The 12,940-nt window shown below is 42.0% G+C and overlaps 1 protein-coding gene across 5 annotated transcripts in view; it reads left to right on the plus strand.

Annotated features, from left to right (window-relative positions):
* The first annotated feature begins 2,272 nt into the window (after positions 1 to 2,272).
* PCNT (pericentrin) overlaps positions 2,273 to 12,940 on the plus strand; it is a 95,062-nt gene continuing 84,394 nt past the window's right edge. For all 5 annotated transcript variants that reach the window (XM_042821898.1, XM_042821899.1, XM_042821903.1 and 2 more), the window contains exons 1-5: positions 2,273 to 2,381; positions 7,902 to 8,105; positions 10,359 to 10,409; positions 11,452 to 11,631; positions 12,677 to 12,820. In XM_042821898.1, coding sequence (XP_042677832.1) covers positions 2,337 to 2,381; positions 7,902 to 8,105; positions 10,359 to 10,409; positions 11,452 to 11,631; positions 12,677 to 12,820 — 624 coding nt within the window. In that variant the 5' untranslated portion in view covers positions 2,273 to 2,336. The remainder of the gene's footprint in view (positions 2,382 to 7,901; positions 8,106 to 10,358; positions 10,410 to 11,451; positions 11,632 to 12,676; positions 12,821 to 12,940) is intronic.

Raw genomic sequence — 12,940 nt, forward strand, 5'->3', positions numbered from 1 at the left:
ACAGTAGAGTTATTCAACGCCATTGTCATATAACAACGTGCAATGTTTATTTTTACTATTATTTTCAAAAACAGTGAATCCAGTTTGAAACAAATTATTCTTATGATTAACTCTTTTTATAAGACAATGACAAACCACTAGTCTCTGTAAATACTGCCCATTTATTTGCAGATAGGTTGCTCCTGGTGTTCTGAGTAAGATATCGTGACTGACAGACCTTCACACAGCATTGTTAGTCCTACTGCTAACTGAGGTAAGTTGTAAACAACCTCTACAATTTTTACAGTTGTCAGGTAGGAGAGGCCCCGGCAGAAAATGCATGTGGCAAAGCTGCTCCAGCAGCACAAAACATGAATTCTGTGCTCTGAATCTGGTGATGACAGATGTCTGGTACTGAACAGCTGACATCCTAACCAAGAGGGGCTTTCTCAAACATTGCTGTTCTGGGGGCAATTTAGTTAGACTAGCACTAGAAATCCTGAAATTATAACATACAGGAATATAAGGAAATACAGCACAAGTTAGTTATTCAAATAAATAAATACAAATAAACCAAAAAACTTTCAACTAAACAAACACGAGTTATGCAGTTATTATTAGTTATTTTAATCAGGTTTTATCAGTGATAAGTAAAAGCAGTAATTTATTTTAAAGCAAATCTATTCAAGCGACACATCTAATTTGACACAACTACCAGGATAAACGCCATGACGTATTCTCTTTTAAGAAGATTATTTGTTCCAAGCTTTCCAATTTCCTTTTTCTTCTCGAAATGTGTCAACAACTCAAGCTCTTAAACTGAGAAATTTCATAGTTCAGGCTCTCACTTTTTCTAGCAGTGACTGGGAAGGAACTTAGCTTCTTGGCTATGTAGTCACAGCATCTCGAAATGCTCCTGTGGGAAAATAGCCAAGGGTTAATAGGGCAGGAGGTGGCCAGGCGCTGTCTCAGGAGCTTCTCTCACTTTCTTGTCCAATATCCCTGTATAGTTCACTGGTCTACTTTTTCTTTCTTTTTTTTCATTCTTTTTTTTTCTTTTTTCTTTTTTTTCTTCTCCTATTTCTTTCTATTTCTTTTTGTTTTATGGTGACATATTTACTTAGAAATAACATGTCCGAACAGACCGAAGAGATTGCTACAGAATGCTTTATTCCTTATCTGCAGTACTGCATCCAGGCTCGGGACCCAAGCATAAGAAGGATGCAGAGCTGTTGGAGCGGGTCCAGAGGAGGGCCACAGAGATTGTAAGAGGGTTGGAGCACTTCTATGAAGAAAGGTTGAGGGAGCTGTGTTTGTTCAGCCTGGAGAAGGTCCTGGGGAGACCTATTGAGACCTTGCAGTAATTGAGGGGACCTTGTAAACAAGGTAGAGGATGATGGAGACAAGCAATCATGGCAGAAGGCTGGGACTAGGATTCTTTCTGACACAGAGCATTCTTTGATTCTGGGAATGCTATCTTCTGTGATTCTTTCCACACGCATTTTCATTTCCAGGCTTCTTGGAAAGCAAAAGCCAGTTTTTTAACAACAGATTACCTCTGAACTGAGTTAGGGTGGGAAATGTGTTTAAAGCACGTGTTTTCTCGCGTTGCCCTTTAGTTCTGATTCAGCGAGTTGAACAGATGGAGAGACCACCGGTTTGGCTGATGACTGCGAAGTTAGTTAGCTTCAGCGTTAAAAGAATAGAACACCGTGTTCCTCCCTCGTTAGCAAGTTTCCTCCAGCTACCGCAACCAAGCTGGGCAGTATGGAGCAGCGGCACCGCGCCACAGCACGGCCGGGATGCACGGCCCACGCACCCGAAGCACGGCGGCCGCTGAGTGGCGGGCTGCTTTCCCGGGCGCCGCCGCCCCCTGTCTCCATTGGCTCGGGCGCAGCGCTCATTCCCGCCTGCCACGGCGGGGCCTTCCGTTTGAAACTGACCGCGCGCCGCGGCAGGCGGCGCCTCTCATTGGTGGCCGCTGAAGTGGGGCGGGCATTGGCGGGGGAGGGAGCGGGGACGGGTCGGAATGGAGGGCGCGCCGCAGCTCGGCGCCGTCAATCCCAGGAGTCACTTAGATGGAGCGGGCGGGGCGAGAATAACGGTTTCTCTCGGCATTGGCCGGCGGGCTCCCCGGGCACGTAAGATTCTCGCCAATTCCCGCACAGCTTCCTTCCTTCCCCGGCGGGCCGGCCCACCTCTTCTATCTGGTTGGTCAGTGTCCGCAGCTGCCGCTTCGCGATTGGCCGGTTGAGTGGGAGCGGGCGGGGCGAAAGCCGCGGGGCGGCCATGACCGAAACTTGTGCGCCTGCCGCCGTGTGACGTGCGGAGCGGTAGGGTTCTGCGGCTTGTAGGAGATGGAGGAGGCGCGGGCGCGCAAGTTGGAGGCTGGCAGAGCTAAGGTGAGGCGCGGCACCTCGCTGTTCTGCGGGCTGTGGGCCTTGGGGCTGCGGGGCGGCCGGAGGCCGCGGGGAGCAGCCTTGCGGAGAGCGGGCGTTCTCCTCCTTGCCCTGCGGGTCCGTGTTTGTTTGCGTTGTGTTTGTTGTTTGCTTTTTCCCTCTCGCGTTTCTGCCGTTTGTCGAAATACGTTTACAGGGCAGAACCCCGGGAACGGGAACTGTGTGTTGTGTGCTGTGCCGCTCCGGCGCCGTGCTTGCGTCCCTCCGGCGGGGCTGCGGCCAGAGCGGACCTGGGGAGGCCGGCTGTCCGGTGAGACCCGCAGGGCTGCTGGGGGCGAGGGAGGGTTGTGGGTGAGGGCTGTGTGCGCCGTCGCCGCTTCCTTACATTGCTGCGGAGTGCGCCTGTGTGGCCAGCGCTTGGTGTGCACCAACCCTGGGAGTGACCAACGCCATGTCCCTGGAGGTGTTCAAGGCCGGGTTGGATGGGGCCCTGGGCAGACTGGTCTGGTATTAAATGTGGAGGTTGGTGGCCTGTGTGTGGCAGGGGGTTGGAGATTCGTGATCCTTGAGGTCCCTTCTAATCCTGGCCATTCTGTGATTTGCACTTTGTTTTGGTGACTGCTGTTCAGGAAGCTGGTTTGTGGTGCTGTGCTGCTGCTTGTTCGGTATTTCAGCTGTTCTTTGAGTTGGTACTGCTGTATGCTTTCGGAAGTTACTGCTGAATGAGGCAGTGGCATGCTAGCCCTTGGCAACAAGCTCACTCGAAGAGATTTGGATCGATGGCAAGTTGACTGTGAGTCAGTAGTGTGCCCAGGCTGCCTGCAAGGCCAACTGTAGTCTGGGGTGCATCAACCACAATGCTGCTGCTAGCCAATCAAGGGAAGTGTTTGTCCTGCATTGGTGTGGCTTTACCTTGAGTAGCATGTGTAGTTTTGGGCACCACAGTTCGAAGAAGGACATAAAACTATTAGAGAGCCTCTGAAGAAGATCTACAAAGATGGTGAGTGTTCTAGAGAAGAAAATATATGAGAAGTCTCATGGTTTGTTCTTCCTGGAAAAGGGAGAACTGAGAGAAGACCCCATTGCGGCTGATGGCTTCCTCACAAGGGGCAGGCACTGATCTCTTCTCTGCTGCCTGTGATAGGATCTGAGGGAATGGCATTGAGCTGCAAGAGTATAGAGTCAGGCTGGACACTGTGGAAAAGGTTTGTCACTAATAGGGTAGTTGGGCACTGAAACAGTCTCCTCAAGGTGGTGGTCATGGCACCAACGTTGCTGTTGTTATTCAAGAAGTGTCTGGACAGTGCTCTCAGACATATGGTCTGGTTTTTAGGTGATCCTGTTTGAAGCCAGGAGTTGGACTTGATGATTTTTATGGGTCCCTTCCAGTGTGGGTATTCTGATACTGTATTTCTCTCCCTCTGCCAGGATGGCAATGGGACTGTAGCTGGAAGGAGCTGGCAGGGGCTGTGCAGTGGTGTGGAGCTGCGTGCAGTGGTGTGGAGCTGCGTGCAGCTCACATCCCCTCAGGGGCTGCAGCCTCTTTGCCAGCGCTATCCTTGTGGCGTCCTCCAGACCTGGGGCATAGCTCTTCCTGCAAGGCACCTGCCAGGAAATCTGCTTTCTGCACCCTATGGTGGAGCAGAGCTTGGCTGTATACGTCTTTTACCTGCACTGGCTTTTTGCCTGCACCATCCTCCCAGGTGGCAGTAGGAGCACTGCTGGCACTGTGCAGGCAGCAAGGCTTTTCCTGGTCTCACAGGTCTCAGCTAGGTGCTGTGCTCCTGCTCAGTGACTCTGTGTCCATGTAAGTGCTTTAGGGCACAGCCCTCTGTCAGAGAAAGATAAAATGATAGCTTCTTGCATTAATGTTGAAAATGAGAGATTTGTGGGATGCCTGTTCTTCCTCGGATTAGGAAGTTAGATTAACTGCAGCAAGGCTTCTGTTCAGGTTTATTTTGTAGCGCTTCTGTAAATTCAGTATCTGTTAACAGGAAAGTGTTGTGTACTTGCCTTGAACAAGTTAGTTCCCACTGTTGTATGGCTGTTGTTCGTCACTGGGAGAAAAAAAAAAAATAGTAGAGACTTGCGTTAAGTTGCAAGCTCTCCATGCGGAGGCAATGCTATATCTTCTACTTGTTTTGTTCTTCTTTTTTCATAAATTTTTAAATAACTAAGGTGTTCAATATCTTGTATCTTACCATTAAAAAGAAATAAAGAAATCCTTGGCAGCTCATTCAGTGCCACTGCATGGAAATGTGCCATATGAGAGGAGACTGTACGAAGTGGCAGAAATGGGTGTAGTGCTTCCTCTGCTTGCAAAAATATCATGGCCTTCCATTATTTATCTAGCAGAATGGGGGCAATAGAAGGCTTTTTTTTTTTTTAAAGCACCAGGGCTTTAAATGGAAGTAAGGCTTTTTAATGGAAGTAATACTTAGTGGGGGTTGTTAAACACAAAGATATTATGTTTGGGACAGGAAAGCAAATATGAGCTGTAAATTTCTTGGTATGTTCAGCTAGTCTTTTGCATTTCTTTGTGCTTGCCCTGTGGTTTTTGTCTTAATTACATGCTTGAACTTGAGAGTTCTAGCTTGTAACTAATGGGCCCAGCTGGAGGAGATGGACCTTTTGTCGTACTCAGTGATCCTCCTCAGATCCTTAAGCCCACAGTTGGATGTGGATGTAGGTGGAGTATGTGGCTGTGACTTGGCTCAGAACTTCCTTTGGGTAGCCTGTGTTTTTGGAAGCTCTTGTGTAAGAGAGCAGAAGGAAGCATTTTTCCTTGTTCTTTTTCTGGCAGGTATTGTAAGCGATTGGTTGCTACGAGAGTGGTCATGCTAACTAAATGTCTGGTTCTACTTGAACGTAGACATGCAAATTGTTTATTTTGTTGCCTCTCTCATCCATGGATTTTAGCTAAGTAATGACCTAGGAAGAGTTTGTGTATGTGTTTTTCTCTTTAAAGCAGTGCTTGAATCTTTATTTTCATATAAGAATAAAAACTCTATCACTGAAATGCCTTTGGAGCTACCACTAAACTATAACAAATATCCCAACTTCTATTTTAGTTGGAAGCTGACATCATTTGGCAGATGCTACACAATGATTGTGTCAGGTTCTTCAAATTTCCATTCTAATAAACGGAGTACTGTTAGCAGTAATTGGGAAATGTAACAAGACCTGAATACTCTGTTCTGGGCTTTTTGTTTTGGTGCCAGCTCACTTAGGGTGCCATGGTGCAAATCTGCCCTGTGGTGAGCCACTGTGGGGACAGACAGCTTTTGGGGCCTGCCTTAGTGCCACCGGCTTGCTATTGTTACTTGTCTGCTACTGGTGAGGTGCAGATACACCAGTAGGTGTGGAAAGGCAGAGTGTTCTTCTGCACTAAGAGCTGCTTGGTGTGCTGTATGTACTGCTGCTGCCAGGACAGTGGTGTACAGAGTTCTAGCTAAAAGTAAACCCTTCTCTGCTGTGGTTATGCTAGAAAGCAAACCGAGAATCAGGCCCATCAAAAGGGGCATGAAGAGGTCTTGTTTTAGTGAGGGATAGATCACTTGTCATCTACTTTCTTCGTGTGCATATGCACTACTTTGTGTTACTTGTCTGTGTATGTGATGGTGCTATTGGAATGAGTCTTAAATTCATATAGCCAATTAAAGGCTTTGGAAACCTGGTAATGCCATAAGAACGCTTTTTCCCACCCAATGGTTTCCAGAAATCTGCAGTGTTGGACCCCAGATGCTTTCTAGTATTTCTCTGGAATTTTGGAGCAGTTAGTTTCTACTTATAAGCAATACTTACTTTGTTTTCCTGATTTTTAATGCACGTGAATATGACAAAGTAAGTAGATCTTGCTGTTGTTGTTTCTTGCTTTTTTATCTTTGAGATGTGTATTTTAAAATTTTCTACTTGTGTAGATTTTCAGTCATGGAAAATCTTGATATTTTGATCCCAAATATCTTTCTTGCTCTTACTTTGTGAAGTCGTTGATGGATGCCTAAGATGAGAACCCTCTCTGCCTGTTGTTTCTTTTCTGATTGCTTTGCTCCTGTTTATCTTCTTGATCAGCTTCCTCCACTCTCCCATTATTTTGCAGGTTCTCTTCTGTCCTTGTTGCCCATGTTATCAGCTTAATTGGTGCAATAGCTATTTTGACATGTAACGCTATCAGTAAATGTTGGAGTTAACAACTGGTTTCAGGGGTTGCTGTTCGTCTCATGACAGCTTTTTTAACCATCTTTGCTGTCTTTCCATTTTGCTTATTTGGAAAATCAGTACAGCATCTGGCAATCTTTGCTTTAACTGCATTCAGTATTAAGAACTATGAGAACTACAGATTATAATCAATTTAAAAAGGGCTCTTTCTTTCCAAACAGCTTAAAATGCTGGTAAGAAACTGGTGTCTTTTCAGCAAATACGCATTTTAAGCAGACTGAGAGTAGGTACTGCATATCTGTTGAGCTAAGCTGTCAGACAGAAATATCTGTAGTGAAATTGACGTGTGTAAGGAGAGAACCTAACTGAGCCACGGGAAGTGACAGGATTTTTCTGTGGTGTTGCTGTATTGCAAGAAAGCCAAGCTAAGAAACGGTGCATTCTCATTTATATTGCAAGTAGAGCCTTACAATTGGGACTTTACAGTTCACATCCCATCATCATTTTTACTGTCTGTTCTATCTCATCACGGATATGCTAACAATGTAGTTGTAGCCGATCACCTTGGAGAAGGCTTTTTCCCCTGTTAGGGGGATGCATGGACTTATGCTGTGAGGGAGATGCTGCCTGGAAGTGCTGCCTAAATGTAATACTAGAATTGAAAATAAGATAATCCTTTTTAAGCAGTTTAAGGTGCTAAGAAAAGTTTGGTAATAAATTCTGCCAGTGACATTCTTTACAAATCCCTCGTGCTTCACTGTGCTGTGATAGTCTGATAAAGTAGAGCATCTGAATCTTCAACAGAAGAAATTAAAATGACCTGGCTTAATTAATTTTCTATTTATGTACTGTAGTCTGCTTTCTGGCTAGGAAGTTTTGCTGTATTCTCTTAAGGGGGTGGCAGGGAAGGAGCGTGAGGATTCACTTCCATTAATTTTAGTCTTAATGCTTAGACTGGCAAAGATCTGTTTAGATGCATTTCTAAGGGTTGTTGTTTTTGCCTGTCTTGCAGAAAGGCTGCTTTCCTACCCCCCTACTCCCCCACCCCCAAATGATTCTAATATATTAACAATTTGTTCCTTTTCTAATCTGTCTTCGTAATTCTGGATTGTCATTGAAACTTTGCATATCACCTGTATTGAAATGAGTCTTCAGTACTAGTGTGAGATTTCTTGTGTAGTTGCACAGATATCTGGTGTGTTCTGAATGTGTAGGAAGTAAGAAGATCAAGCAGTTTTTCTGCAGATGTATATATTTTATCAAGCTGGGATATTCTTTGTCACCTATGAGTGTGTTAATCTTGTGGTCCTGCTACCTTTTTCTCGTTTACCTCTCCCTGTATCTATTCCAATCTTTTATGCACAGTTTGCTCACTTCAGAGAACGCAAAGCAAAAAGCAATGTCGCGCAGTCGCAGAAAAAGACGCCGAAGAGGAAGGGCTCGTCTGTCCACACGCATGACGTTCCACAGGAAGAGCGCGCAGTAATGGCCCCAGGCTGTGATGTCGGTAAGGGTGTAGAGAGTAAGGCTGAAGACACCAACCTCCTAGAGACAACAACAGAGACAGAGGTAAATCTTGGTATTTCTTGTGTTTCCACTTCAGTCCAACTGCAGATAGAAAGTATCTCAGGTGGTTGTTTTGCTTAATTGGGTGTTAGCTCTTCGGTGCTGTCAGCTGGCTGCCACTGAGACACAAGTGAAATGACTTTTTGCATTTGTAGTAATTAACTTTAAAAAAAAATTATATAAATAACGGAAAAAAAAATTTTAAAAAAGCTTTTTTTTCCCCCCACTAACTGAATCTTATCTAAACATCTTTACTGTATGGAATGGATGGCTTGCTTTGTCCAGGTGCTGTCTGTAGTTGAAATATTTCAATTTATCGTGCCAGCTTTTGCTGCACTGAACTTCTTTTGGCATGCTTCTGAATCTCTGGCTGTGATCCATGAAATGGCAGATTCAGTCTGAAGCGCACAGTAGATTAGCAGAAGTATCAGGACTTTTTAATACTTGGTTTCATGTCACGTTTGCTGGCTCAAATACTTAACCTTTTCTGGAGGAAAAAGACAAATCTTTGAGCATGTTCTTATCAAATGCTGCCATGCCAAGCCAGCATAGACATTACTACAGTTGACAAACTTGTTTTAAAATGAATCTGTGGGTTTGCCTGATGTATTTCGGTTTGTTTGTGCTAATGACCTGCTAAAGGTGGCCCTTTAGTGAGTGCTGAAGGTAGTCATGTTAGCAAGTATAGAAACGTATAGCCTGTGATATAGCTTGAGATTAGCATACATCTACTGATAGCTGCCTGAATTGATTGGTTGCTTTCTTTACCTCCTAAGCAAATTTTTGTCAGCTGTGGATGCTTTTTTCTTTCTCTCTCGTCATAAAAATAACGTAGTTTTGAACAATACTTTAATGGGGATTTCTTGCTTCAGAAGTGGTTGGCTAGTGCTTTCACAAGCCCTAAAAGCTACAAGGTAACTATGGCTGCCACAAACTTTATCTCAGTCTGGGGCTTTATGTAGAAACTGTTTTTTGAGTGTGCTTTGGTATGTTTTCTCTGTGAAGATTTGTGAGCTTTAGGGAGGCAGTGCCTTCTGCATAAAAAGCGGCTCTCCAGCGGTTGGTATAAGAATATACAACAGTATCAAATCAGTGTATTAGCAAACCTGATGGAGGATATCATTTGTGCGTGCTATCCTCTGTTCTGCAGTGGAGGTATCCCTAGTACTTTCAGGAGATCTTGAATGTAACGTGAGGTTTGCAAAGGCTTTTAGGAAGCTACATACTAAGCTGTCAGCATTAGGAAAAAGACATGCTGTAACTTCATCAACAGTACTTTTAAAAAATTTGTATTAGCTTAAGTTTAAAACAAAACTCTTATAGCATCTGTCGAAATAGCCTACTTTTTAAAACAAATGGAATTGCTTTCTATGTTACATAGAAAGCAGTCAGTAGAAATTACTTAGTGCTGATTTGAAATAAAGATAGGCTATGGGGTGCTTCTTTTAAATAGTGCTAATGTCTTTTTTGCTTTATGTTCTGTTTGGCGAGAGTTTAATATGTTTGAAGCAGTTGTACTTAATTAAGTATATGTGCCAGTGATCATCCATCTGTACTCATCATTGGTGAGGCTGCATCTTGAGTGCTGTGTTCTCTTTCAGGCCCCTCAGTATGAGAAAGATGTTGAGGCCCTGGAGCATGTCCAGAGAAGGGCAATGAAGCTGTGCAGATCTGGAGCACAAGTCTTACAGGGTGCAGCTGAGGGAATGAGATTATTTAGTCTGGAGAAGAGGAGGCTCAGGGGAAACCTTACTGTTCTCTACAACCTCCTCTACAAGGCGGTTGTGGCAAAGTGGAGATTGGCCTCTTCTCCCAGGTAACTAGTGATAGAAGTGGAGGGAATGGCCTCTAGTTGCACCAGGAGAGGTTCAGGTTGGTCGTTAGGGAAAAACTTTAAAAGAGTTGTCAGGCGTTGGAACAGTCTGCCCAAGTGGTGGTGGAGTTGCTGTCTCTGGAGGTGTTCAAGAAATGTTTGTGTGTTGTACTGAGGGGTGTGATTTAGTGGAAAACATAGGTGATTGGTGGATGGTTGGTCTGGATGATCTTGGAGGTATTTTCCAACCTCGGTGATTCTATGATTTATGAGACCATGTATGATCAATGGAGTTTAGCATTAAAGTCAGTCTTCTTCTGTCACGTGTTGTTTTGTCGTGGATCTTGCTGGCTCACGCTTAGCGTATTTCCAAAATAATCATGCTTTTCCTTATGTACCTGGGAAAAATGGCCATGATGTGGTTTGTTTTGTTTATTTATCAGGGGAGTGCTGATTTGCCCATCCAGGATACAGCAATCCATCCAGCAGCTGAAGTAAGTGTAAAAGAATATATATTTTGTAAAATGTGCTAATATCTATGTGAATGAAGAATGTAACTTAATAAAATGCTGTATATAGATAGATTAGCTATTGTGCGTTGCTATAAAATGTTAAGTGATGTGATGTCTCTATTTTGCAGTCTAAAACTGGTGCTTATATATGTGTGTGTGTGTAAATATATATATATATATAATATATATAATTATATATATAATTATATATATATAATAGTTATATATATATATATATATATATAGCTGCAAAATTGATTGGTAAGAGAAGCATTTGGACTAAAATCATAGAGCTTGTCTGGAGAACTTCGAAAGATTTACTTAATTGAAAAGTAAGCTTGTTTCTTGTATTGGTTCGTATATTAAGAACAAAACATTATTAAAATATAATGTACTGTCTTTACCAATAGAATTGTAGTGATAGTGCTCCTAAGAAGCTGCACTGTTAATTTGAACAATTTATTCTTTGCATTTAGTTCTGGTTTTGCTGTTAAACACCACAGAAACTCAATGTATATTGAATATTAATTTGCAATTGCTGGTTGCACTTGAGTTTAATTTTAAATCAAGAACTCTGTTCCTGTTCGTTTTCCTGTTCCCTTTCTAGTCTACCCTATGAGTGAACTAGAGAACAGTCATCACAGAGAGAAATAAAAACCTTGTTTAATTTTGGTAGTGTGCCCTCAACTTGTAAATTTGAATGTATTTCATATCCCCAAATGTGTCAGCATGGCTCTTCACAACCATTTGGTGCTGTAGAGTCACAAATCTCCCTAGTTTACATCTGCTGCTTGAAGTATCATGTGAAAATTACCCATGAGGAAAAGTATCTGAATTTTAGAAAGAATTAAGAACTTTCATTTAACAGGAACTTTATTTATAGAGTTTAAATGTTGACTCTTTTTTTTAAAATAAATCTGCTCAAATTTTAAGCTTTCATCTCAAATTATATTCAGAATTGCCATAAAATGGAAATGATGCTTTGTATTGGTGGCTAAAATCATTTTTCTTTCTTTTTATGAAGGAAGTTGCAGTATGTTCTGTGGCAGAATGTGATGAGCTTGATGATAAGATGTGTCAAACTAGAATAGCTGAGTTAGAGAAAAGATTTCTGGAGAAACAGCAAGCAGTTGAAAGACTGACTGTGCAGATGGATGAACTACAGGAACAACTTAGCCAGCATAGAGTCTCTATGCAGCTTCAGGTATGTTTCATAATAACAGGAATAATACCACTTTAAATCTAAAAATGTAGGAGGCAAAACCCAAAGTAATTATTGCTTGTATTGAAAAGCATTTCACCTTGTTAACATATGCTACCAAAAGCAATACTTATATCTTCCTTTTACCTGTTTGTGGAGCCATTGTTCAGGCCTTCGTATTGCTTGAAGTGATCGTAAGTGCTTGAAATGTTCGTAAAGTAGTTTTATTTTGAGAGATTTTTATTGAAGTGCTTAGGTAAATTCTTCAACATTCACATGGTATCGCAGGCTTCCTTCCTCACCACTCCAAAATGATAAAATCATTTACTCTTGGGGTTTTTTTGTGCCTTTTAGGGGTATTTTTTTGGTATGGACAAATGACTAAGTAGGATAAGGTGAACTTTATTAAACTTACATATGCCTTTCCCTCTAAAAAAAAATATTTGAAAAGATATTTTAAAATTCCTTTCTCTAGCATTTCTGTGTAAAGGTGAATGATAGAGTGCATCCAAAGAATATTTGCTTCCTACTTTACGTGTTCTTTGTTTCAAAATCCTAATAGAAGAAAAAGATGTTTCCTGATGGTGAGAAATACATTGAAAAGGATGTGATTACTGTAAAATATGATGTAGCGCATCTCATTAGCTTTCTTTCACAGGACTGGAGAGATGACATAGGGAAGACTTCAGAGCGTACTAAATAAGTAACTTTGTTGCCTATGGAAAAAATCAATTGCTTTTACGTGAATAAGAGCTTTAACATTTAAAATAGTTTTTTTATTATTAGTATCTTATCCTTTGCTTAAAAAAAAATGCAGAACAGATCTAATTGCCTTCATCTCTTTGCAATTAGCTGAAGATTTCTTTCATCATTCCTCGTATTGTGTTTTAACAGAAATATTTCTGGTCTATTCATGTGAGCTTATTAAGTCTTCCATGTAACCATATTGGTTAGCACAAAGACATGATTGTCTTTGTGTTAAGCAAACTTAAGGGTTCCTGGTGTAAGAATGTCTTCATTTCAGAAGTATTTCTTGTGCATTATGTAGGAAGCAACTGTTCAAGAGCAGAATGAAGTCATAAGGAAACTAACAAGCTGCCTTCAACAAACAAGAAAGGATTGGGATGACTTGCAGGAAGAGGCTTCACACGCAGCTGATCAGATCCATGGCTTACAACTTCAGTTACATCAGGTGTGCTCCTTCCCTAATTTTAACTATGTTACAAAGAGGGAGTAAAAAGAAATGTGTTTGTAATATTAACATTAAAAAAAAAAAAAAAAAAAAAAAAAAAAAAAAAAAAAAAAAAAAAAA

This window comes from Centrocercus urophasianus, unplaced genomic scaffold (genome assembly GCF_019232065.1).
Source record: "Centrocercus urophasianus isolate 14NV4802_14NV808 unplaced genomic scaffold, USGS_Curo_1.0 seq_20, whole genome shotgun sequence".
NCBI classification, from domain to species: Eukaryota; Metazoa; Chordata; class Aves; order Galliformes; family Phasianidae; genus Centrocercus; species Centrocercus urophasianus.